The 26,457-nt window shown below is 31.8% G+C and overlaps 4 protein-coding genes and 1 long non-coding RNA gene across 10 annotated transcripts; 3 read left to right on the top strand and 2 right to left on the bottom strand.

The window, feature by feature from the left end:
* Positions 1 to 927: 927 nt before the first annotated feature.
* On the top strand, positions 928 to 6,990 carry Su(h) (recombining binding protein suppressor of hairless). Of its 4 annotated transcripts, none has more exons than XM_074256755.1 (4): positions 1,073 to 1,201; positions 1,280 to 1,629; positions 1,715 to 2,063; positions 3,631 to 6,990. In XM_074256755.1, the coding sequence occupies exon 4, from the start codon at positions 3,791 to 3,793 to the stop codon at positions 5,318 to 5,320; it is 1,530 nt and encodes a 509-aa protein (XP_074112856.1). In that variant the 5' UTR covers positions 1,073 to 1,201; positions 1,280 to 1,629; positions 1,715 to 2,063; positions 3,631 to 3,790; the 3' UTR covers positions 5,321 to 6,990. The 4 variants fall into 4 exon arrangements, with proteins under 4 accessions (XP_074112854.1, XP_074112853.1, XP_074112856.1 ...); XM_074256754.1 differs by adding an exon at positions 2,335 to 2,459 and having other exon boundaries at positions 1,280 to 2,063; XM_074256753.1 differs by lacking the exon at positions 1,073 to 1,201 and adding an exon at positions 928 to 1,053 and having other exon boundaries at positions 1,280 to 2,063.
* Positions 6,991 to 7,039: 49 nt separating this feature from the next.
* Positions 7,040 to 20,363, bottom strand: Ck (unconventional myosin-VIIa ck). Of its 2 annotated transcripts, none has more exons than XM_074256732.1 (9): positions 19,537 to 20,363; positions 15,895 to 15,950; positions 14,972 to 15,085; positions 8,841 to 14,514; positions 8,633 to 8,761; positions 8,460 to 8,556; positions 8,293 to 8,390; positions 7,591 to 7,760; positions 7,040 to 7,507 (listed from the first exon to the last, which is right to left on the bottom strand). In XM_074256732.1, exons 2-9 carry the CDS (start codon positions 15,910 to 15,912, stop codon positions 7,295 to 7,297), a joined length of 6,513 nt encoding a protein of 2,170 aa, XP_074112833.1. In that variant the 5' UTR covers positions 15,913 to 15,950; positions 19,537 to 20,363; the 3' UTR covers positions 7,040 to 7,294. The 2 variants fall into 2 exon arrangements, with proteins under 2 accessions (XP_074112833.1, XP_074112834.1); XM_074256733.1 differs by lacking the exon at positions 19,537 to 20,363 and adding an exon at positions 19,321 to 19,529.
* Positions 17,418 to 20,428, top strand: LOC141536323 (uncharacterized). The gene is made up of 3 exons (XR_012480717.1): positions 17,418 to 17,685; positions 18,405 to 19,113; positions 19,528 to 20,428. It is a non-coding gene; the product is annotated as an uncharacterized LOC141536323 (long non-coding RNA).
* Positions 20,429 to 20,915: 487 nt separating this feature from the next.
* On the bottom strand, positions 20,916 to 23,486 carry Wdfy2 (WD repeat and FYVE domain containing 2). 2 transcript variants are annotated; one of them, XM_074256760.1, is made up of 7 exons: positions 23,350 to 23,486; positions 22,948 to 23,211; positions 22,584 to 22,725; positions 22,263 to 22,492; positions 21,792 to 22,170; positions 21,516 to 21,715; positions 20,916 to 21,431 (listed from the first exon to the last, which is right to left on the bottom strand). In XM_074256760.1, exons 2-7 carry the CDS (start codon positions 23,106 to 23,108, stop codon positions 21,293 to 21,295), a joined length of 1,251 nt encoding a protein of 416 aa, XP_074112861.1. In that variant the 5' UTR covers positions 23,109 to 23,211; positions 23,350 to 23,486; the 3' UTR covers positions 20,916 to 21,292. The 2 variants fall into 2 exon arrangements, with proteins under 2 accessions (XP_074112861.1, XP_074112860.1); XM_074256759.1 differs by having other exon boundaries at positions 23,298 to 23,439.
* A 134-nt stretch (positions 23,487 to 23,620) lies between these two features.
* On the top strand, positions 23,621 to 26,417 carry LOC141536318 (protein crossbronx homolog). Its single transcript, XM_074256768.1, has 7 exons — positions 23,621 to 23,874; positions 23,976 to 24,157; positions 24,234 to 24,298; positions 25,496 to 25,596; positions 25,671 to 25,858; positions 25,929 to 26,097; positions 26,169 to 26,417. Exons 1-7 carry the CDS (start codon positions 23,842 to 23,844, stop codon positions 26,268 to 26,270), a joined length of 840 nt encoding a protein of 279 aa, XP_074112869.1. The 5' UTR covers positions 23,621 to 23,841; the 3' UTR covers positions 26,271 to 26,417.
* Positions 26,418 to 26,457: the final 40 nt, after the last annotated feature.

Here is a 26,457-nt window from a genome sequence, read left to right as displayed (position 1 = left end):
CGTCATTTTTAACGCGAGATGTCACAATAATACAATTTACTTGTAACTTCAAATAATAACATTCTCACGCGGTTTATAATGGGCTATTTACCAACATCTACACGCGATCATTTGATATTCTCATTCATAATACACACGTGTAAAATTCGATTCGTTGCGGTCATAAAGTTTCATTTTATTTCCCATCAGCGGATGTCTTGTTATATTAGACAACTCTGCATACTATACTAGTTACTTGTTACTTGCAGAGTAACGATAATCTATTATGTGCACAGTAGTCCGAATACGAAGACTATATCTACTGGTTAATAATTCAAACATAGCCAGTTATGAATATTTCAAAGTACCAAGCATTATTATTTTATTACTATTAGAACTGTCAGCGGAATGACGAGACAATGATTAAATAGTACCTAAAAAAATAAACATTGTTATTATTAAATCCCAACTCATAAATCCAGCATAAATTATCTTGAAGCTTAGACAAAAAAAAATTTTCGAATAAAAGAAGAAACAAAACCTTGGTTTATTAAAATTCCCACGGATATTGCATAGAATTGGCTTAAATCTCTTCTCAATTTAATGGGAAGAAAAAAAAATAAATACTTGTGTTTCTTGTGAGTATATAAATAACTAAATAACACTGGTACCGTTGAATCGTAAAAAATGAGATAGAAAGTTTTTTATTCTGAAAAAATAAAAAAAAAATAATAAGTAAGTACTTAATAATTATTTTTATAAAATTTATATAAAAGTAGGTAAAACCTGTGTATATGTCTGAGTTTCAGAGATATGGATGTATAAATACAAATGTATATCATGATGATGGTTTGGAAGTGGAGTGAGGTAGAGGCCACCCACTCTTTCCCACAGCAGGTTTTTCCCACGCCCTCCAGAGTAACCCCAACATCCTTTTGCGGCAGCAATTCCACGGCGTGCGGGGAAGAAAAGAGAGCGGCGGTGGCACAGCTATAAGCTATAAGCTATAAGCTCCAACTAAATCTGTTTTTTTATGGATGTGTAGTCTATAGACACTTATATGTACATACACAGGTACAAGCATTCTGTTTGCATGTACATATGTATGCGTGTCAATAAATATACTGAAACGTGATGTAGTAGATGGATGGATGTATGTACAAATGTTAAGCTTGGACGAAAAAGATCACAGGGGGGAAATTTAATAACTACAGATATAAATGTTAGTATGTAGTGTGTAACTTTGCATGCATGTGTAAATGTGTGTACGTAGATGATAATAAAATTAGTGTGTATATAGTTACAGAATTGGTGGGGGAACACGCGTTGCAAGAGAAGGGTGGAGGCGCTAGGGTCGTCACCAGGTCCCGTCATTGTATACAACGGTAAAACAATAGAAAACTACGGGCCACTTGATGGTAATAAGTCTACGGTGTTGTGAAGAAGTGCTTTTAGTTTAACGATGTATCTCGTCAAGGAAAGATGTTAATTACTGAAATTTTGTCTACGTCAAAAAACCAAAGAACTTTTTTAAAAAATACTTTACAATAATTATTTTTTTAATTTTTATTATTAGAATAATTTTAAATATTTAATATAAACTATTGATGTATTGACGTTTGACGTTTAGTGTGTCAATGTATGCACGTGGTATGTCTTCATGTAATTTAAGTTTTATACATAATTTTATCGTAACAGAATTGGCTTTAACGATGTTTAAATTTAATTTGAATAGCCCGCGTAAATGAGAGCGGTGTTGGCAAGACTGTCGGAAAATTCGGATAGTGAACAGGTGTTTTTTGGATTTACACTCACACGGACAATAATACAAACACATTAGCGCAAATCGAATACCCGACTCATCTGTATGCATATAAATCCTAAGCTTAGTACAAATACAGACTAAGCTATACCGAGATCCTGAGTGTTGGAAAAAATAATATAACAAGCTTACTTTCATTTTAATTGGTGCTTTTATCTATGTTAACTATTTAAAACTGACGTTTTATTAAAGACCCGCATCATGAGAGTTACAATTATGGAGTTATTGTCATTTAACTGAGTACATATTCAATAATAACGGAGTAAGTATTTAGAGAATGCCGAATTTCGGCTCAATATTTTATATTGTATACATAATTTTTTTTTTTTTTTGTATTTTCTTAATTTTTTTAAATTGATTTTATTTATGTATTTCACATTTTTAAAAGGATGACTGAGTTTGACACTTTGACAAATAATGTTTTTTTATGATTAAAAATATTTTTTTAAAATAATCTTTATTTTTTTAATTATTTATAAAAATTTTACTCTAATTATCTGTATGTTTTTTTTAATTGAAAATATTTTTTTTAGACATGTCACAATAACAATGATCTGAATGACTTATATATAACCTATACTCGTCAATGATTTTGGTACAGAAAAAATGATTTGTTTACTTTAAATCCAGTGAAATATTCATGAAAAAAAATAAACCGGTAATTATTGATAATTATATTTAAATTGAAGTTGTTTATTAAGTATTCAGCGAGTTAATTAGTTAATTAGCGGTACGATTGTAATATATATATTTATATGTGTATATATAAAAATAAATATTAGCGATGAAAATATTGTATTATATAACTGACGGATAGTATTCCTAGTGTTAGAGTTAAATTGTGTCAGAGAATAATACAACGAGCGCCTATCATCATCTAGACTGCACAATTAATTTATGTACATCAATATGTATGCGAGTTGTTGGCTTTCGGAAGTCCAGAGCTCGCGGGTTAGCTGTAATTGCACTTGCACCGAGGTCACTATTATTTTTTTTTTTAATAACTATTCAAGGGGATGATGCTTATCAGTAACACTCTTTAGACATACTTACTTTCAAATTAAATTTCTTCAGTTAATTAAATAATTATCTTTACTCAATTCATAAAGTTAAAGTTTATCATGTTCAAATTTATTTGAATAAACTTAACATGTACAATGGTTATTACAATAACGAGACAACAACAGTACACGAGGGGAATGTGGTTGATTGAAGTGAAGAAAAACGGCCTCAACGATGTTCTCACGAGTTTGAACGCATTTCCTCTTTCCTGCGCTGGAAGTCTGTAATTCCCAGTACAGTAGTCAACGTAGTCGACGCGAGATTTCTTGAATTAATTATGACTTGGAGAACAAAACGACGAATCTTCCCACGCAAAAAAATATTTTTAAATGTACTCACATTACACTTGTAACAAACAACTATTAAAAATAAAACATCAACACTCTTAATTCACATGGACATAAATACTGTTATCTATCTCATTAATTACTATTATTATTATTATTATTATTATTATTATTATTATCATCATTATATATATTTTTTAATAATTTTAATGACATAGAGCGATAAGAACAAAATATTATTTGAAAATGAGTAATTTCTAGTCTTTCAATCATTTATCTACAATATCAATTAGAAAGTATAAAAATATATTAGTTAATTACATTTAATTAACGATATAATTATAAGATAAATAATTAAAAATGAATACACTTTTAATACTGTCAAATCAATCAGTATAAGTCAAAATTAAAAAATATAAAAAATTAAAATATCTAAACAATACTATAATAATAATTATTTGAATTTGATTATTATTTCAGCACGTGATGTACCGGTGGGCAAGTGAAAGCAGTAAGGTCGTGTTATGAGGACAAGAAGAAAAAGAAAGAAGAGGTGGTAATAAAGCCCTGGTCATCGTCATTGTCAAGGCCGCTGGAGAAACAATAGCAAAGTTATTGTTTAAAGTTATTTATTAAGAAGATGCCTCATCAATTTGGTTTACCAGCCATGGCACACGGAATGCAATCGCCACCTTCGCCGACAGCTGTTATGTCGGCATACCCACGTTATAGCTCAACTGTTTACCGAGCAGATCATCAAGATCAACGGTTAACACGCGAAGCCATGGAACGGTATCTGCGTGATCGCAGTGATATGGTTATCGTTATTCTTCACGCCAAAGTTGCTCAAAAATCATACGGTAATGAGAAACGTTTTTTCTGTCCACCACCCTGTATATATTTATTTGGAGATGGCTGGAGAATGCGCCAGGAACAGATGCTCAGAGAAGGCGAGAGCGAGCAATCAGCTCAGCTTTGCGCTTTTATTGGGATCGGTAATTCTGATCAAGACATGCAACAACTGGATCTCAATAATGGTAAACAGTATTGCGCTGCTAAGACACTATACATATCAGACTCTGACAAGAGAAAGCATTTTATGTTGTCGGTCAAGATGTTTTACGGTAGTGGACATGACATTGGCGTTTTTCACAGCAAGAGAATAAAAGTCATCTCGAAACCGTCGAAAAAGAAACAGTCATTGAAAAATGCCGATTTGTGTATTGCCAGCGGTACTAAAGTTGCCCTTTTTAATCGATTACGCTCGCAAACAGTAAGCACGCGTTATTTGCATGTTGAAAATGGAAATTTTCACGCAAGCTCGACACAATGGGGTGCATTTACTATCCATCTGCTGGATGACAACGAGAGTGAGTCCGAAGAATTCCAAGTTCGTGACGGATACGTCCATTATGGCAGTACTGTTAAGCTCGTGTGCTCAGTTACGGGCATGGCATTACCGCGTCTAGTTATTAGGAAGGTAGATAAACAAATGGCGAGCCTCGAGGCTGATGATCCGGTATCTCAGCTCCACAAATGTGCGTTCTACATGAAAGATACCGATCATATGTACTTGTGTCTATCTCAGGAGCGAATTATCCAGTTCCAAGCTACACCGTGCCCTAAAGAAGCTAATAAAGAGATGATTAATGACGGCGCGTGTTGGACAATCATCAGTACTGATAAAGCCGAGTATCAATTCTTCGAAGGCATGGGTCCGGTACGGTCGCCAGTTACTCCAGTACCCCTGGTTCATAGTCTTCATCTAAACGGTGGTGGAGATGTTGCGATGCTGGAACTTAAAGGTGACAATTTTACCCCGAACTTGCAGGTTTGGTTTGGAGACGTCGAGGCTGAAACAATGTACAGGTGTCAGGAAATAATGCTGTGTGTTGTGCCTGATATTTCTTTATTCCGCGGTGAGTGGTTGTGGGTACGCCAGCCTACACAAGTACCCGTTTCTCTTGTTCGCAATGACGGGATTATTTATGCCACTGGTCTGACCTTCACGTATACACCAGAACCTGGACCCAGGCCGCACTGTCCACCAGCTGATGAAATTATGAGAGCGCCACGAGCCATGCCTCATGATAATCAAGCAAGTATGCCAGCAGCCATCGCTGACGTACCTTGGAATTCTCATCATCCTCCGACACAGCCAGATCTTTGATACTCTCTTGATTCTAATGATTTTTATGGGGACAATCAATCCGAATCCATATCAAATATATCCGTCGTGGAGTACGATACAGATTTTAATTATCGTAATCATAATCATAATAATTCTTGCCTTGATGAACAACGAACTGTTGATTCTTCATTTGACGAGGATCAACAACTGTGTAATTATCGCGAACGGTCGCGTTGAGCTTAAAATTTATAATTTATTTTGTAGTAGTGATTATATGTGGACAATATTAATGTTATAACTCTAAGAAATATCTGTGTAATAATTTATGGTAGAGTCAGGTATAAGACTGTAGGAAATCAACAAAAAATTATATATTAATAATTGTGAGTGTAAAAAGACATCGTGGACTTTTTTATATAAGTTTTGTATGTGTCAAAAAGTGGACCTTTGGTTTACAGAAAAGTAATGAATAGATTTTAATATGGAAATTTATCATATTTCTGCGATTTATAATTAAGTATAGTTTATAATTAAAAAATAAAAAAAAAAAAAAAACAAAATAGTATTTAAATAACTCAAAACTTTGTTCTGCTGAACTATTAATAATGTAAATATTAATAAATTTAATTGCAATAGTTTCGGAATTTTGTAATTCTACGATATTATTTTCTTATTCTTTGATAAATTTATCAAATACTCAGAGTAGAAATGATATAATAATTATACAAGGATTTAGATTCTAAAGAAGAATATACAAGCCGTACGTAAATAAAGTTCTTGATTATTGTAAATAATACCTTGGCACAATGTAATTTTTTTTATGATTATCGAAGATGAAAATATGTATAATAATTACTAATACATATAGGTACTCACTTAATATTATTATTAAGACACAAATATTAATATGAGAGTAACACGACAAACACGTGCATATTAATATTTATAATTTATTTGTCATATATCAAATATACAAACAAATTATTATACTAATAATAATAATTGATTAAGTATCGTCAATTATAATTATTAATTTGCACAAAGAAACAGAGAACATATATATATATATGTAATGAAATGACAATGATATATAGATATATATATTATAAATGAACAAAATAAATCGAAGTATAAAATTTTTTCTTTTTTTGTAAAAAAAAAAGTGGTTTTTTTTTTAATTATTTTATTATACTATAATGAGCTTAATTAATAATAAAGTTTAAAACTTTAATTTAATTACCGCTAATGAAAAAAGTAATTAAAAACTGATGACAATACCATAGAAGACATAATTAATTTTAGTGTATATTTCCACAGGATTTTTAGAGAAAAAAGAAAGAAAATGAACAAAAAATAATAATAAAATCTATATACACATGTATATGTATAGCACATAAGGAAGCGAGATAGTATCAAGTTTGTATATTCGAATTACTTGGCACATCCCTTCCCAAAGATATTGTAGTTTATATTGTTACTACGACAATAATGTTGTTAGAGTACATTGTGGGAATTTACCCACAATTAAAGAATTCTTATTGTAGAGAAAAATAGTGCCCATAGTTATGAATCCTGATAACTCACAGAAGCTAAAAAAATACATTGCCGCTATAATAAAATTTTTTATTTTATTTTATTCTTATAATACGGACGGAAGCGACAATCTTGAGAAGAGAAGTGTATGAAGAATAAAATAGCTAAAATATTTATTTCATACATTCTCATTATAAGTATTTAACTCTATTTAATACAAATATATCTATGTATATGAATATCATTTTTAATAATTGTATATACAGATATATATCATCTTACTTTGATTGCATAATTATCATTGACTTTTTTTAACTTTAATATTTTACAAATTTCGATCCCATCTACTATGAAAAAAATAACATTCATTTACAACATCGGTAAAATATAAAATAAATGCACCTTTCTGTACATATTTATTAGTAAAGAGTAAAAAAGATTTTTTTTTTCTTTTTTTCGAATTGACGATTTGGTTGGTGATTATGCTTTCGGACCCCTTATAGTTCGTTGTTTATTCATATTTGTAAGCATTAGAGAGATGTATGAAGTTAACAAATCATCCATTTTATAGCCTAAAGATGTTTCGCAAAGTAGTTTTGAGCCTTTAACTAGATTTCCGATTGTCATGTGGAAATAAGTATTACCCGATGACCAGTTAGAGATTCTTGTAAACGGATGAGTCACCAATATTTCCTGTTGGATAGACAAATTATTTTTATTCATATTTCCTAAACAGAATGAGTAATTAAATTTTTGATAATTACGATTAATATTACCTTTGTTTGAGGGTGGATAAGACTCACACCGGTCTTATTGATGGCAATCAGCAATAATTCTGGGTAGTTTGGATCTGTTCCCTGTTTAACTTCGAAGAAAGCTGATCCGAATGTCGGCCAACGATAGATTGCCTTTAAGAATTGTATTTTCGCATCTTCAGGACTCATTCCTATTGTAATAATAGTTTTTAATTAGTAAAAATTAAATATTGCACATACTTTTCCGACCTTTTTCAATTTTTCTGAAATTTTGGTATCTTTCTCTACTCTGTTGAAAACAATTTTCAGAATTTTTTCAAATTTTTTTACTAAACCAAAAAAAAGTTACGAGTTATTTGAAAAAGACAGCTTTTTTTGTTAAATGACCATAACTTTTTTAAAAAATAACTTATTGGGATGTTTTTTTTTTTTTTAAATGTACTTTTTAGAAAAAAAATAAAAATCATAACTCGGATTTATATTCGATGTTTTTTTTGAAAATTTTGGGATGATTGACATTTTTGATTTTCGATTATTTTTTTTTATAAAAAACTTCAGTATTTTCTGCGAATTTCTTGAAATTTTCAAAGTGGCATTTTTTTTTTTTTAGAAATGAAAAAAAAAGAAATTTTTTTTAAATGTTTCTTTTTCATTATACCATTCTGAAAATTTTTCAGCAGATTTAGAAAATTAGGCCCCACATATAAGTCAATAGTTATTTACCTGCATCTTGATTATAAGCCGCAACGATAGATCGTTTCCAATCGTTTGCATTTTGGATTTTAACCAAGTCACCAGGTATTAATTCGCGTAACATTTGACTGAAATATTTAAAAAAAAAATACATTAGATAAAAAATTTATTATAATTACTTTATTAAAAATACTTACGGAATTGCTTGAAGTTCTTGTTTACTTTCGCCGAACCGTACTCGATAAACGAGAGCAGCCAGTCTTGAAGCTTCTTCTTTCGAGCAATTATGATATCCTGTAAAAAAATATTTTTAACAAATAATACATTACATCAAGTAACAACTTATAATAATACTTAAATAATACATTACCTCGTAATAATTTAGGCAATTCTTGATGAAAATGAAATATCAAATCAGCATTACGATCTTTACCAGGAACAGTATTAGTCCACAATTTTTTCATAAAGAAAACTTGATACGTAAATTGTGGTGAAACACCTGGAACGCAAAAAAAATAATTTAATTATAATTAGTATTCAAATAAATAATTTATAAAATTAATATATTTTAAGCTTACCATCTCTCGATGGTCTAGTTTTTCTAATCCAATCCGTCAAATGTCTTACAAAATCAAAGAAGAAATCTCCTTCAGGAACGGAAATGACTTTATCAGCAATTTTAACAAACAAACTAAATCCTTCAGCAGATCTTAAATTAAGTCTTTGAGCGATATTCTGGCAAAAATCTTTAGCTTTGGTTGACGAATCAACTTCAAACGCTTCATCAGTGTCATCCGGAAAGTAAACCTTGTGGAAAATTTGGGTCGTTTTATGCTGAATCGCTTCGACTTCAACCTGATGCGGTGGATATTTACGCTGTCCGTTTCTCAGCGTCTTTTGTAATCTTTGAAGCGAGTCTTGAGAGATCGGATGTCGCCTGGTGCGCAAGAATAACGTCAATTCTTTAAGTAAACTCTGACTGCAGACAAAGAGACCCGTAGCGAGCCACATTAGTTCCCATCCTCGCTCTTCGCTTAATCTATTCCTATTGTCCGTCAATTGTTTCATTATTTGACAATAAATTTCATCACGGAGTATTTCATTCTTTAATGGCCCTTCAAATATTAAATCAGTATACTCATTACCAATCCTCGGTCTCTTGGTCGGTAAGTCTCCCATATATTTAAGTATAGCATTAAAAGCAAAACAAGCTTCTTCAGCCAGCTCTTCTTTAGAAATTAATTTTTTCAGAAGCGGCGCTTTTATTGGATCCCGCGAATGGCGCCAAAGTTCATCAACGTGGCCTCGTCTTGCTGTTGTTAATGTCAGCGCTTTGGACATTGTTCTCTTCGGAGGGGTTCTAAAATGATCTATCGAATATTCAAGCAGTGTGTGAGGTTTATCCCGTGGCTCAATCCCGTTTATTTGTTGTGGATAAAGTCGACGGCTGTTTTCTGGCGCCTCAATACTGAACAATGCAAGAATATCATTAGGTGGTTTGGACAATGAAGGAAGAACATAAACAGTTTCTGCTGGAAAGTCCCCTTTTTCTCCAGTCCTTTCACAAATTCCAATACACCACCCAGAATTCAAAACTGTCTCTCCAGTACTCTCGTCATCCAAAACTATCAAATCACCCTTCTGAAAAGTAAGGAACGATGAACAGTTATTCTCATTGCCTGGAGGTTTGTAGTCCTGCAGAGCAATAACATATTTACTCCGCTTTTTCAGACCTTCGAGGAAGTAAACAACCAGATCACGAATATCTTCAGCGTTTGGACTTTGGAAGGTGAACTCTTCACCACGTACCGTTGACAAGCTGAAAGTTTGGGTAAACATTTTAGTTGTTTTTTGACTAGACACTGTAGTGATCTCAGGGAATGATAACTCTAGTAACACTTGTTCTTGATCATCAACTACATAAACTCCTGTCCAATTAACAGCAATAATAACATCGTTCTTCGGTAAATTTGGCCCTGAATTTCTGTAAGCTTCGTAAAAACGAGAAAACAACAGTGGCCATTTGAATTTAGCGTAACCTACAATGTCTTCTTTGACTCGAAGAGCCGGAACTTTTTCCTTGAGGTAATAACTTTTTTTGTACGCCTGCAGAACCAGATGACCCCAAACCTCAATAGGTTTCTCCAGAGAAGTCAGGCAGTAGTCAGGAATGTAATTAGTAAGCAATGCAAATAAACGATCGACATTCATATCAGTGTGATATTCGATATAATATTGTTGAGCTGCTATCATAGCCAAGTCGTCTTCTTTATCACACCTATACTCGCCAAATTTAACTCCTCTGACTACTTGCTGGTAAATGAGATTCGTGGCGACTTGATCCTCTGTTGGTTCGTGCCAAGGAGCGAATATTTCTTTCCGGAAGAATAATCTCCAAGGTGCATTTCGTTCCTGAGCACCTTGTTCTTTAGCGTACTGCTCGCACTGGGATATCGCGTCCATCACATGATCACCGCCACTGCCGAGGGAAGAAACTTTGTCAAATAAAGCAATATACAGCGAGAAACCAAACTGATCTCTCAGAGATATTTTGTCAGACAATTGGTTACACAATTCTCGAGCTGTCGTTGCCGAATCTGCAAGCAGAGTTTTGGTGTTACCATCCATGAAAGTTATAGGCAGCATGATAGGTTTTTTTGATTTAGTTGCTTGGAGTTCGAGCCAACTGGGTGGTTGGTTTCTCGTTCCATTATTAAATGTCCGTTTTAAACGATCTTCACAGTAAGGAGCGTATCCTGGTGGTCCCTCTCGAATGAAAGCTCGTAAATAATTTACAAATTTTTCAGAGGGAGCAAAACACCCCACGCAAAGTGACAAAAGTATCCAGCCTCTTGCGTGAGACGACTTAGTCGGATTGTTGGTAAGCAATTTACATATTTGACAGTAAATTTCATCGCGTAATTCTGCACGTAAAATTCCGTGGCCAATTATAAAATGTAATTTTTCTAAATTAGAGGTTGGTCTTGATTCTAACCATGACTGATAACTGTCTGCTGTATATTCGTCATCTTGCAAACGTCTTCTTACATCTTCGCCTAATTTGTTTTTTCTTTTCAGCGTCAAGGACACAAGCTTGTGCCTAATCGAACGTGGCTTCTGTTTAAATGACTCGGGATCCATGCCCATCATTTGAGCCTCTTGAAATTCTTTACTTCTGATAAAATTCCTACCCAGCGTAGCGGTAACTTTAGACATGACCGAAGTGGTATCTCGATTCATAGTATGATATCTTGGCTCTGGTAAATCACCGGTGAATCTCAAAATAGTGATCCAAAGAGCTTGGGCAGCAAGCTGGTCACCTTGAGTCTGCAATGGAAGTAGAGGATGCTTCAATGGCTTTTTCGAAAAATGATGAGTAATATTTCCCTGGAAATAAGTAGCTGCAAACTTTTGAAATTTAAACTCTGTTAAATCTTCTTCATCTTCAGAGGCTGTTTGAACTGGACTAATAATTTCCTGCTGATCAGCTTTAGGGGATGGAAGGTCATTGAATACTGATGTCTCTCTTGCAGGAGTCGGAGCTTCGCTGCTGGAATCAGGCAAGAAGTCAAACATCGCTTCGACTAACTTACTGTCATCAACCGGCTCATCTTGCTTCTTGGCAGCGTCATTTATTAAATTCTTTTTAATTTCCATCCGTCGTCTATCTTCCATTTCCATTTCAATTTCCTTTCTCTCCAGTTCCTGTATCCGTTCGCGGTAATTTTGCTCGGCTATTTCTTTAGCTCGTTTATTGCCTTGATCTTTAAGCTCTCTTTCTTCTTTCTTACGCAGTCTTAGAGCTTCGATATGAAGTCTGTACTCGTATTGGACTTTTTTGTACCTCCTTTGAGCAATTAATCGTCTGACATGCGCTTGAATTTTTACGATAGCCCACATCTTCTTTCGATACATTCTACGCACCAAGTATCCTCTTGCTCGAGCCTGCAGGGCCACAATGTGTCCACGCAAATGTCGAAATCTGTGAGCTAACACCCGTGACCTGATTAATGCCTGAAGTCTCATGTATCCACTGCGCATTCGTTTGTATCGCTGGCGTTGCTCGTAGCCTCGCCACATCTTTTGAACTACAATTGCTGCAGCTCGCATTCTCAAAAATCTTCGACGATAAACCCACCCACGAATATTCCTTTGTAATATTAAAATTTTACGGGTCAAAACCCGATCTCGTTCTTGTTCTAAGAAAAGATCGTGAGCATCTTTGAGAAATACTTTGGTGTGTCCTAATTGGTAATCGGACTGACCCAATACCTGGCGACAAATTCTGCTTGTTGCAGCAAGACAATCAGTCTTGTGTGACGGAGGAATACCCGAGAGTAAAAAACGATAACGTTCTACAAACTCAGGAAAAGAGTGTCGAATTGGATAACCAGCTCGACGAATCCTGATGGTCTCCATCATCCCAGAGTATCTCAATTGCCGACAACACAGTCCTCTGTCAAACATCATTGGTTTTTTAAACTCATTCGGCTTAATACAGCGAATAAAAAAAGGCTGACAACTACAGAGTGTTCGCATCAGTGAGTCAAGTGATTTTTTGAATTGCGTTGACAAAGTAGGCGCTCGTTTTCGCGTTTCCGATCCCATGCCAATGTCTTCAGCGAAGCATGTCTGTAGAAATTTATTAGAGGATATGTGAATCAGCTGAAGCAAATCGGCGCTAAAAGTGTCACGATTCTTCTCAAGGAAACTTCGAGTATCGTAAAATACTACTCCGGCAAAATGATTTAATCCAAATGACGTGTTGATGTCTGATTTAGGTTTAAGATAATTTCTGTGAGTTCCATGAGTCTTGTGAATTTTAGCCAGCATCGTTTGGTCAGTCCCTTTAGGGAATTTTGATTCTTCATCAATCAAAGCCATTATGTTGAGCTGCTTGATTGCTATTAAATCTAAAGCATCTTGGTTATCAACAAATTCAATATGTTGCCAATTTATTCCCTCGTGATTGTATTCTTCCTGTTCCAATTTGAAAATATGCTGTACGAAAAACTGCTGAAGATTTTCATTTGCGTAATTGATGCAAAACTGTTCAAAACTATTGTGATCGAAATTTTCGAATCCAAATATATCCAGGACCCCGATAGCGCTTCTTGAAGTATTTTTAGGCCGATAAATAGCTTCATTAATTCGCTTAACTATGTGAACAAACAACCTTCCGTAAATACCTTTGACAAAAGCATCCCGGATATCGACAGATTGCTCTCGCGACAATGTAGAAATTACTGTCTCGCCATGTGCAAATATCGTGCGCCTAGTTAGCGCCGCAACAAGTGATTGTACCGGAACGCCTAACAGTTGCGCTACTCTCTGAACACTTGTATGTTCAGATATTTCAGTAGCATCTAAATTGTCAATTACCGTTGCTCTGTACTTTATATTACCCATATGCAACAGAGCCGCAAGTAATTTCAAAATTTCCCAAATTTCATTGTCGGAAAACAGCAAAACCTTCATAGCAGATCTTATGTCTGCAAATTCAGCAGCGTCGTCACGACCTTCGCAGGTAATACTGCCGCCTCCAGTTAAATAACGATACTGCGAGGCATCTTCAAGTTCCAATCTTTTCTTCTCTTCCTTCGATAAGCCCGCCAGCATACAATAAAAAACGTGATAATTTCTTTCATCGCGATTTTGAGATACGATACGAGATTTTTCCAATAAATACTGTTCTATCTTAGCACCTTCAATGACACCTTGATGGTTGAAATGTATGTCAATGTATTTGCCAAAGCGCGATGAATTGTCATTTCTCACAGTTTTTGCGTTACCAAATGCTTCTAAAATAGGATTAGCTTCCAGAATTTGCTGTTCAATCCACGAGTGTTTGCCGCTGATAGCTGCTAAATATTGCAATATCAATTTAGTACTTTCTGTTTTACCGGCTCCACTTTCACCACTGATAACGATGCACTGATCTTGGCCATAACGGTTCATATGCGCATAACTATTGTCACCAATAGCAAATATATGGGGCGGTAATTCACCAATTTTTCGATCCTTGTAGAGTTTTATTTGCTCGGCAGTGTAAATAGGTAATATCTGATAGGGATTAACAGCGACTAGAATTGAGCCTGTGTAAGTGTAAATGAGATTCTCATTGTATCTTATTAAAAGATTCCTGAGTATTCCTGCCTCGTGGAGGTCGCCTAGACTTATCATATCTTCTACACCTTGCACGGAGGTAGCGTGCATTGCTTTTATTCGTCGTTCTGGTGTTAGCCATTGTTCCTAAAAAAAAAAAAAAAAAAAAAAAAATCAATAAATATTCATTTATTACATTAATACACGGTATCAAAAATGAATTTCGATTACTTATATAATTATTTTAAACTAAAAAATTAATAAAATCATGAAATTCATGTTTGAAACTGTAATTTATCTAGTATTTCATTTTAAGCGTCGTATTTTCATGTGAAACTGTAAAGTTTCTAGTTTTTTCCACACGTTAAGAACTACAACTTCTATCACTAATTTGATAATTATACGTAATAACAATAATTAATGGTTAAATACTGAAATTCACACTATCCAGTAAAAATTAACATTTTAATAACAGCAATTACAGTTTAAAATTGAAAAGAAAAAAAAACAATTATACATTAAAAAAAATTGCTGTTTGAAGATTTTGAATTTTTTCAATTAACTCTTAGATATTTGTTATAATTCAAAATATCAATCAACTAACTTTGTTGTCGTCGTCCTTTACTTGAATACGTCTTCCTTCTGCAGATATAACTCTTGCTCCAATGGCTACGTCGAATTCCCTTCCTGATATGGGCTCGATCCATATGTAATCACCCTAAAAAAAGGAACCAACAATTAATATAAAATAAAAACTAAAAATACAACTAGCTTAGTGAGATAAACAGTGACTAATGATGGTGATTATGATTATCATTAACAATTAATTAATAAATATGTCTGAAAAATGATGATGATAATAAGTATTCGAGCAAGTAATTTTGATTGCACACTCGTTTGTCTCGCCATACATATATACTAAGAATATTTAACGTCCGTCCCAATTGTTCGGTCTCTTAGAACATCGGGAGAGCGAGCAGGAATAGAATACAGGAGTATAGTTTGTTAGTCGTTGGTCTCTTCCGCTCTTTCGTGGGCACGCACCTCTGTAATATTAACTCACACACGCTACGAGGACTATGACTTCCCCTACAAATTCTAAATCTAATAAATCTCTTTGTTCTTTTTATATTTAGTCTTTAAAACACTTCCTGCATTCCAGCTCATTCATTCCAACTATTTCTAGTACTCGTACAGTAAAATAGTAAAAAACAAATTATTGCTTATAGACAGGATAATATCTTCTGGACAATTTATTTATCGATACTTGGACACTCCACTTTCTTCTCTGCAAGTTTAAACATTAAACATGTTTATATGTAGATTTTTTGAACCCATTGGCTTGTCACAGATTCCTACTGACCGAGTTTGGGACTATAGTAAGAGCAAAGACCGTATATTTTACTCAATCATCATAATTCACATGTTTTATATTAATATTATTATTTTTATTACTATTATAATAATTTATTTTTTATTATTATTAATATTGCTATTCAAAACTAAATTTAAATTTTATATACTTACACGGGTAACGATGACCATTGCTCGAGTCGCGTTCGCTGCACGTTCTTGCCCGCCACCTTTAATGATAAAAAAAAAAAAAAAAAAAACATAATCTTCATTACAAAATCAGTTACTATCGTGTATAAAAAACATTATATTAATAAATAATATAAAGATGTAATATTATACTCTATTTTCATTACATAATATCATGCAAGAAGTTTTTTTACTTCCATGTAATTCAGATCCAAAGTTCATTTTGTCTTAACAAAAAATTTAGTGAAGAAATAACAATACTCAAATTGACACATTACTTGACTATGTTTAGAATTTTTTAATCTCATTAAAATTAGCCGACGTTCTAAATTTTTTTACACGTCCAATTTTTTTGTAACAATTTTTTTAATAAAAAAAAAATTCTAAAAATTTTTAGATGTCAGCTAACTTTATTTTCGTATTTTTTTAACAAATAAAAAATCACATGTGGAAAATTAAAAAAATTAAAAATAGTCAGATGTCTGCTGTTTTCATTATTATGAAGAAATAACAATGTAAGCAGAAGTCAAGGAATAAAAAATGAAGATCAAATAGTTAAAAAAGTTTGTTAACTACAAGATTTTTCAGTGAATATGGCCAGGCAGCGAGTTAGATGTATCTGGTCCAATGACCGTTACCATAGAACCGTATAGCGTGCTACAAGTATTATACAGATACATAACTCTCATGTAAACCTGTTCATAAAGTGGGTTACGCGACATCAGAGTCTATATGCTTCGACAGAACATCACCTTTATCGAAAAAAAAGAAGAAAAAAATAAATTAATAATAATGAAACTAAAGTATTTAAATAAAAGTAATTAAAAATTAAACAAACCATAATGTTATTTTTTACTGATTGATGTAATTAAATCCTGTCTGAAGATTAAAGTGTTGATGAATATCTTCCTCACGTATCAGGAAGTAAATTTTAATTTTTAATGCAGTAGTTTAAATAGTTATAGGTTAGCTACTGACTGAGGGTTATTGATCTTATAATTTTAAATGAAATAAAATAAAGCAAATTTAACGTGAGAAGCCGTGCGAATATCACGGTAAAACCATATCCTAGTCGTCCGGGGTCAGTGTCAGCCCTCGCCTTTTTCCTGTCTATGTCTGCGTGTTAGTGTCTCATACAATTCTGTTTTGTTTCAGTACAGTTCCATTCGAGATCGAGAAATTCTGTACACCAGACTATACTAGAGACTAGAGAGTGCAAGCAGACTATGTCAATCCTTGTTGAGCGGAGACTTTAACGGTTGATCGAACCGTTCATGATTATATCTTATTTTTTATTATTTTAGTTATCGATAAATGATGAAAAAAAATTCAATTAGTAGAATATAATTATTTGTCATTAAACGAGTGAAAGTAATATGTATAATTTATCTATCAATTAAGTAAAAGCAAGTAACTTTTTGCCAATAGAAAATTCAATTATTTATAACTTTAGACTTTTTTATTTTTATATCCAGCTGTTTTTATTGACAACTTACCGCATTGTTGTATTTATTAACAAATGTATAAAATAATTATATTTTTATTCGGTAATTACTGAGCGTTGAAGGAGTTTCTGTTCACTCACCGAGTACTTTGATCTTTGCAACCGGTAAAATGTAATTTATGATTTATTATTATTAAAAACATCAAGTTAATAAACATCTTGCCGGCATTGACATGGATATGCATCAAAAAGAACTTTACTTTAAGGTTATCATTTATAAATAATTGTCAGGATTAGATGACTCTCAACTAGCAACAGGTGTTCAGATTAATGTGAGTATTTATTTACTGATTTTTTTTATCAGGCTGAAGTTAGCAGACACTTGACAATTTTTTTATTTTCCTTGAAAAATAAACTAGGCATATAAAATTATTTATAAAAATCTCATTTATAATTTTTCAAAGCTTCTAAAGAATAATGCTGAAGTTAACCGTCAGCTGTCAATTTTAAAAATTTTAATAACAAATCAATAACAATAAAAAAATGCTTCTAAAAATTTTCACTTGTAATTTTTATTAATTTTCACATGTGGAATTTTTTAATTTTTTAATTTTTTTTTATAATTGCATTATTATAAAATTTTAAAATAATTATTAATGTCTGCCAACTTCAGTGTCATTTTAAAGATGAAATTTTTCAATAAAATTTATGTCAACGTTCTAAATTTTTTGATTCTTTTTTAATAATTAAATTAAAACAAAAAAATATTTTTAAAAAATTGCACTTGCAGTTTTTTAAGTATTTTACAGGTGTACATTTTTTTTTATTTTTTTGTAATAATTTTTTTAATAAAAAAAATTCTAAAAATTTTTAGATGTCGGCTAACTTTATTTTCATTAAAATTTTCTTGCTATAATTTGTTTGTTAAAAAAATTCTAAAAATGATCAGATATCTCTCAATTTCAGTATCATTTTTTTTTTTTAATTTTCATGAAACCAAATAATTTTTATAATAATTAATTAATTATTAATATATATCTTCTATGTTTAGATTTTATTTAACGCTAGAAATTATTTGACAATATGCAATTGACTTGTCATTTACCCGGTAGAAAATTGTATTTGAACAAAAACAGGTGTGGCTAACACCAAGTCCAATGTGTTGTTACTTTAAGAAACAAGTGAGAGCAAAGAAGCAGGTGTCAAATAAAAGTATGCGGGATATATAAATTTAAAATGTCGACAGTACAGATAATGAGTAAGTATAAAAAAAGTAAAGTCTGTGTGCAATGTAACTTATAAATTTATATATATTTTTTTTTACTTTTTTAGGTTGAGTTAAATCAGACTCCTGACACTGTTAACTGCCGATAAATAATAGAGAATGATATTAAGTACAAATGTAATGAGATTGAGGAAGAAACTATGCAGACTGAGAAAGAGAGATAGAGAAATTAAAGTAACAAGTAATGAGCCGTAATTGGATTACTGGAAAAATGTTTAGTCGGAGAGAAGCGTGTCGGAAAAAGAGGAAATGGGTGGAGAAAAGAAAAGAACATACGTATATATATAAAGAGGAAACGAGAGGTTTAATACGTCGAGGTGGCTTCCAGCGAAGCCTGCAACCTGCTTGCCCCTTTATGTATATATTACACGGGACGTTGAAGGACTGGTGAACTACGAGACTAAATAGGCTGAAGAATACAATGTTGTAAAATGAAATTTATTTATAATCGCGAGAATTGCAATTATGATGAACGGTAGGTAATCCACCTAAGTAAGAAGTTATCATTAAGTATTACGAGACGACATATCACCGATAAGTTGATTACGAAAGTCGTGTGGTTATCACGTTTTTTATTTTGCGGCCTCATGATTCGTGAATAAAATATCTGAGGCTTTTGTCGGTTTATTTTACTTCTTATTTCAATGTTAATTTTTTTCTTCTTTCTTTAAATTTTTTTTACCTTGTGGACTTGATGTGAAACGATGTGGGTAAAATAATCAGAATACTATTGTTGTTTTTTTTGCTACGGAGTAATGTTTCGTCTGCACTCACAATAATATCAAACAAAACAATTAAAATAATAAATTTATCTATTGATAATATAATTTAAAACAATAACAAAAACTATATGAATATAAATAAATTAACAACAAACAATTATTCACAGTTAACTCACTGAAACAAATAACAACTCGCGCTGATGTTTACTCGATCTTACTCTGCAAAATATCATTCCGAGCTCCTCTCTGGACTTTGACGACGTGGAGGATGAGTAAAGAGAGAAGTAGCGAGCAACAGTAAGTAGAGGAGGAGAAGAGAAACCGCGACGTTGAGATTACCTCGGGAGAGGCTGCGTTGACGGTCTTTTTACACTGGTACCGTGTATAGTAGACTGTTGTAGACTGAGACAACGGGACACAGGGGCTAAAAATTAAAGGTTTTAGTTAAGTACTACAGAACACTGGGCACTGCTCACTGGACACTGGTATGTTATGTACGTTTTACTGTAACTTGGAGCAACGGGTACTATATGTATAATTGTTGAATGTACACCAGGTATTCGTTCAGTCGTTAGACACACGGCAGCAGGCCACAGTGACCGGCACATTAACACGTCCGCTCGGTGAGTTTCGACGAGACTCGGGCCCCGGTTTGCCAGGTGGAAGAGGTATAAACCCCCCCTTGTACCTCCCCGTACCGCTTATCGCTACCTGAGTGCCAGCGACTGTCTGTGTATCGTGTGCTGGCTGTAAGCAGTATGGATACGTATACCAAGTTTCATTTACTATTCAGCTTGTTCAAAGTAGAAAGAGATAAAAGAAAACATAAACCAAGACCCAAGACTCCATGACCAAGCCGCCGCCCCAGCACTACACAGTCGACGGTTCTTTTTTCATTTCATTTCGTTTATTATTATTCTCTTATATTAATCTTACTGAACATACTTCATTGCATATCTTATCACATCGAGCATTTCTTTAGAGTTTCAATCCAAACGTCTATTAAAATATACAGTTGTTTAAATTATACAATTTATATTTTTCATTAAAAAAAAAAAAAAAAAAAAATGCAGTACAATATAAAATACAACAATTAAATTAAGCTTTTTGATTAATTAAACTTACATAATTTTTTTAAGTAATTAGTACTGAATTGGAGCAACGAAAATAACATTTATGTAAAATATTTTACATATATAGTTTTTTACATATGTATAGAAGTAAAATTTTAATTGAAAGATTATACTTTCATTACAGAAGCGTTTTATAGATACGACAGTGCTTTTTTTTTTTTTTTTTTAGTTAATTTTAATAGTTAATAGTTAATCTCATTTAATCTTTTCCTTACACACTGCTAAATACTATACATTCATATATTTATATTAATACATTAAATATTTATTATGGAAGCGCAATGTCGCTGTAAAGTGAGACACCATATATTCTTGTTCTTTATATTTTAAATAATTTTAATTATTGTGATGCTAAAAATAAGTTAGGATTTTATCATATCGAAGTAGTTTAATAAATCATATAAATAATTCAATAAACTATCTAGCGAGTTTGTTTTGTTTAATGCCTCTGAGGCTCAATCTTGCGTAGAAGTACAAATTCCTCTTAAGAGTTTTGTATATACAAATAGTACAATAAGATTTTTTTATTTATTTCACAGTTAGTTATAACAGCACAGATTGCCCATCATAGTATTGATAAAAATAGTTTATAAATAATATCTATGTATATTTATATTTTTACTCTTTGATTTGTAAGGGCTTTTTATTTTTTTTCAATTTCTTTTTTTAATTTATATATATGAAAAAAGCAATAGTTCACTTAGTGGGCATAGTTGTAAGAAGCCGACAATGTTCATTGAACAGTTAAATAAAATATCATGTATATGTCACATATTTATCAATCACAGGACTTTTGATTTTACTGAAGAAGAGCAGTAATGTCCCATATTTTAATAATACGATCCTGACCAACAGTTAATAATTTACGCCGTGATATATCGAGGTTCATGGACATGATGCTGTGTTTTGCATCGTGGAATGATGCCATTGCCGATTGACTGAAAAAATTATATTAATAATTCATTAAAAAAAATGATACGTAAAAACATGTTATAGTTAGAATTATAATTGCAAGTATTTACTTGGCAGCTTTTAATTGAGTATGACACGGATCACAAACTCGTACTTCGAATTCAAAACCCATTGGTGGAATTGGAATACGTTGCGCTGAACATGAAGCACAGAGAGCTCTGCCGCAATTTCTACAATGATGTTGTCTCAGTCCCAGTTGTCTCTGATCCATCATTGCTCTCATATTCCAAAAAAAAGGTCGTCCGCAAGACTAACATTAAATATAAATGAGTTAATTATGTATAACCTGATTTCTATTTAAATAATGTAAAAAAAAAAATTCCTACCTCACAAGTGTCAGATTCTTTCCAAGATGTTGTTTCTCGTCTTGATTCAGCCATATTCCAACAAACAATAACACCATCTTCGCCACCAGAAAACAGTACTTGCTCATTACGTGCATAACATAATGCAGTAACTTTATTGCGATGCCCACGTAGCTCATAACCAACTCCTTCGCCTCCACCGATATCCATGACTCTAATTGTTTGATCAAAACTCCCAGAAAATAATAACTGCTTCTCTGGATCCCACGCCAGTGACCTGATACTTCCAGTATGCGCAGCAAACAATGCTACCAATGATATCAATGTGTTGTCAACCTTCAGCATCGTTACCGAGCCCTCATAATTACCGGCAAACGCATATTTAGATTGCTCGTCGAATCTTTGATAGTTAAAGACCATTAAATAAATTAATTTAAAATATTTATAGCAAGTACTCAGGAATATTTAATAATTATTTATAAAAAAGGATACTGTAAAGTTGTAAACCAACTACTGCTGTCAACAGCTTGCTTACTGCCATAACCATACGACCCCAGTCTTTTCCCAGTTTCAGAGCAGTGTAATTGAAACGTTTTGTCTCTACTGACACTCATTACCCACCCATGAACTGCTGAAAATACAATGGCTGTAATACGAGCTCTGTGAGCGACATATTCTCTCATTGCAGTCATACGATTATAATCCTGCTCCAATAAAAATTCCTGAAGCAAAAGTTATTGATTTTAGATAACATTAAAAGATAATATCCGATTAAAATTAATAATATTTTTGGTGTTAAATAATAGAACATACGTCAATAGAACCATTTTCTAATCCAACAAATAGTCTTCTGGTTTCAACATGATAATCCATAGCAGTTGCTCCAGAAGCCATGTATTGACAAACACTTGGCCAATATTGTCCTGAATCTCGCTTTAACCATACTCTGATAGTTCTAAAATTAATATTTAAATATAATTTAATTTAATTTCTTTTTAGTAATTAATCGATATCGTATTGTTGTTATGATTGCTCTACTATTTTAGAGGTAATCTTATCGTTATGTCTGATGATAAATTTAACAAAGCAATTCTTAGAGAATGAATAATGACTTAACAATAACTAATAAAGTAACGTAAAATTAATTATATAAAATAATTGAAGTAAAAAAAATAACCTGTCATCGCAAACACTAATAACACCTTCTTCTTTGGGTATAATAATAGCGACATTGATATCATCATTACAGCCTTCTAATTTCGAAAGTAATATTGGTTTTCGACTTGAACTAAATTTGTCATTACTGACGCCGGGCGCAGGTTTTATCTCTGCTGCCATTGTGTATCTTGTTTTTAATCCAAATATTATTATTTTCACACACAAATAATAAATGTTTATTGCAGAAAGGAGCTGCTGTTAAATGGTAATGGTCATTTGACAGCTGGAAAAAAAAAATAATAAAAATAAATTAATTTGATTTTAAATTATTACACTGATTTTTTTTTTTTAATAACCGATTATACACACACTGTAAGATCTTGATGCAAGTCTATTATGTGTATTTGTTCTCTGTACTCACTATTTGCTGGTGATTCTTGTATATATTATTTATGTATTTATTGTATATTGTATATTATGTTGTTCATGCTATGCCACATACCTATATAAATTGATATAAATAATTTGTACAATAAGTATGAACGTCGAGAAATAAATACGTGTGTACAATACACAGCGATCAACGTCATTAAAGTTTGTACAAATTCCTTAAGAGTGCGCGACTGTTGTATCCTATTCTCCAATCATTTTCTTACTCGATGACTCGATTTTTAATTCTACTTCTCTCTTTAACTCACCAACATTTTCGTTTACTTTGCTTCCTCTATTATTGCTTCATGAGGAAGCCAGTGAGTTTCAGATGAAATTTAAAGATTGTTATACTGAGAAAAAATCTAAAAATGAGTTAAGATACTTGGCAAAAACAAAGACACTGATAACCAAGTGCGATTATTTTTTATTTATTTAAGAATATGAATAAATAATTAAATAAGAGCTAAAGCTCTATGATATAATGACTTCCAAACTGCCAGGATCAAGCTCTAAGGTATTTAATAAATTTTATTGTTTATTTCACGTTTAATTGATCGCTTGTACTTTCAAATCTGATGTAGTTTATTTTTAATTTAATTTATTCATTTATTTTAGTCGGATAATGAAGGAGATGAAGGATTTAAACGAACCGGATCATTTAGAAAAATATTACCAGGAACTTCGTGTGGTGATTCTCAACTCAATACGTCTATTAAAATGATTGACCGTCCAAATGTTGCACATAACAATATGGATTATGCTGTCTATCTACGAGAATACAGTATACTTTCAGAGTAGTAATGTCTATTTATATTTCATTGATCGATACTTTGAAGTAACGGTATTTATTACATTGTTGCTTTTGATTTTTAGCAAACTGATGCAAACACAAGATTTGAAAGGAGTATATGTAATACCTTCTGCTCAAAATCCTTTTTGTAAGTTGGGAATAATTTTTTATAACCATTTTAAATTTATTAAAATTTATGGGCTGCAGTCAACTAGTCAGACTGACAAAATTCCAAATTAATAAATTATTAGAACTTGGAAAGTTAATTTAAAAAAATTAATTTTACAAATTTTAAAATTTTGAAAAATATAATGTTGAATAGAGGAAAAAATTAAAGTATATTAATATAATCTTTCAAAGTCACAAAGTCTCAAAAAATTAAAAAACATAACAACGAAAATTTTTACGCCAAAATTAATGAACAGACTTTCATTCATTTATTTATTTATTTTTTCAAACGCCAATCTGATTGATACATTAGATTTATATCAATTAAATTTAGTTATAGGTGAAAAAAAATAATTAATTAATTAAAAAAAAGTATTAACATTTCAATAGAATTGAATTTCAATTCAATTAAATTAAATCAATTTTCATTTACTTTATAAGTTTAAATTATAAGCATTATGAAAAAAAATATCTCTAAGAGTAGTTATTACAAGATGAAATTAAATTGCTATTTTTAAGAGGCTAGTGGTTATTAGTTAGAAACAGTCTTTTAACCGATGATACAAATGATGTGATCGAAGTGTCGAATAATTCGGGGTTTGAGCAATTATTGTCGTCTACATTGGTGATTCTATTTCTCGGGCTATTATATATTATTACCCTTGGTGGTTTTAATTGTCTCTATTAATCGATTTGCTCTTAAGTTTGACCTACGACAGATTATTCTTAATTACTCTAGAAGATTTAGCCGAAAAATGTAAATATATAATTATTTGGATGAGTAATTTTCGGTCGAATCATTATTCGGATGAATATACATCGGAACGAACCTTTTTTAAAATTAAATTAATTTTAACTCTTGAGGAATATAAGGTTTATGTTTATCTATATTCAAGAGCTTGGTGTTATACAATTTACAAAATTGTTTTTCGGCTGACATTCTATTTAAGCTAATGTATTTTATAAACTTTGAAAGTAACGAAATTAAAAATTTTCTAGAGTTTTGATAATTTGAAATGTTGTCGATCTGACTGGTTGACCGCAACCCAAATTAATATATGATTTATGTTACCTATTTCAAAACTTAAATTTTATAAAATGTCAAATATTTATTTTAACACTTACACATGACTCAATGCATATAATTTATAATTTCCTTGTTTTTATTTGTCACTAGTGTGGTTTGGAGTATTATTTGTACGACAGGGTATGTACCAAGGAGGTGTCTTTAGATTTATAATAACGTTACCTGATATTTTTCCCGATGGTGACTGTCCAGTAAGTCTTTATCAAATAAATAATTTTAATTTATAATATTCATTATAGCTCGACTGACATTTTAAATATTACAGAAAATTACTTTTAAAACAAAAGTCTTCCATCCATTAATTCATAAAGAAACTGGAGAATTCAGCACAAGCTCTGGTTTTTCTGATTGGAAAAAAAGTAACCGAGTATTTCACCTGGTGCAATTTATTACCAAAGTATTCAATAAAATCGATCCTAAGTTGAAAGCAATAAATGAAGAAGCTTCTAACTTGTAAGTCTTTTTTTTTTAAACAGTTGATTTCTTTTATTATAGTTTTGTTAATAAACTTTATAAATTCTAGATTTGAAAATAATGCAGAAGAATTTCGTAAAAAAGTTAAACAATGTGTAAAAGATAGTTTGGATCACGTTTATGATTCTCCGGAAACGGATGATGCGCACTATCTTAAATTTAGTCCATGGGATCCGGAAATTCACGAGCCGATAAGACAAAAATTATATGAGTCAAGGGTAATACATTTGTATATTTTGTTAAAACTTTGAAATTATTCTTTTATTATAATATTGTTTATTTTCATTAGCAACAACAACCGCTGGATCCTGAAAAATCACCTAAAGGTTATTCTTGGGTACAACCAGGCTCTCTGAAACCTCTATCTAAATCAGAAGAAGATCTTAGATAGCAATCACCTGAATGTGACAATTAGCAAATAGTATTTTATTTATTTGAAAATGTCGTTAAAAGAAATCATTATACGTTGCACGACGCTTGCCTTTTAAACTATACTTATTTTTATATAAATTTACAAATAAATGAAAGTTTTAATATATCTATATATCTATTATTTCTTTATTGAGCGTAGATTGAAT

This window comes from Cotesia typhae, unplaced genomic scaffold, assembly GCF_013202065.1.
Source record: "Cotesia typhae breed Kobodo isofemale line unplaced genomic scaffold, CoteBio_Ctyphae scaffold_152, whole genome shotgun sequence".
In the NCBI taxonomy this organism is placed as follows: Eukaryota; Metazoa; Arthropoda; class Insecta; order Hymenoptera; family Braconidae; genus Cotesia; species Cotesia typhae.
Note: the sequence above shows the minus strand (reverse complement) of the source record. Positions and strands in the feature narration are given on the sequence as shown.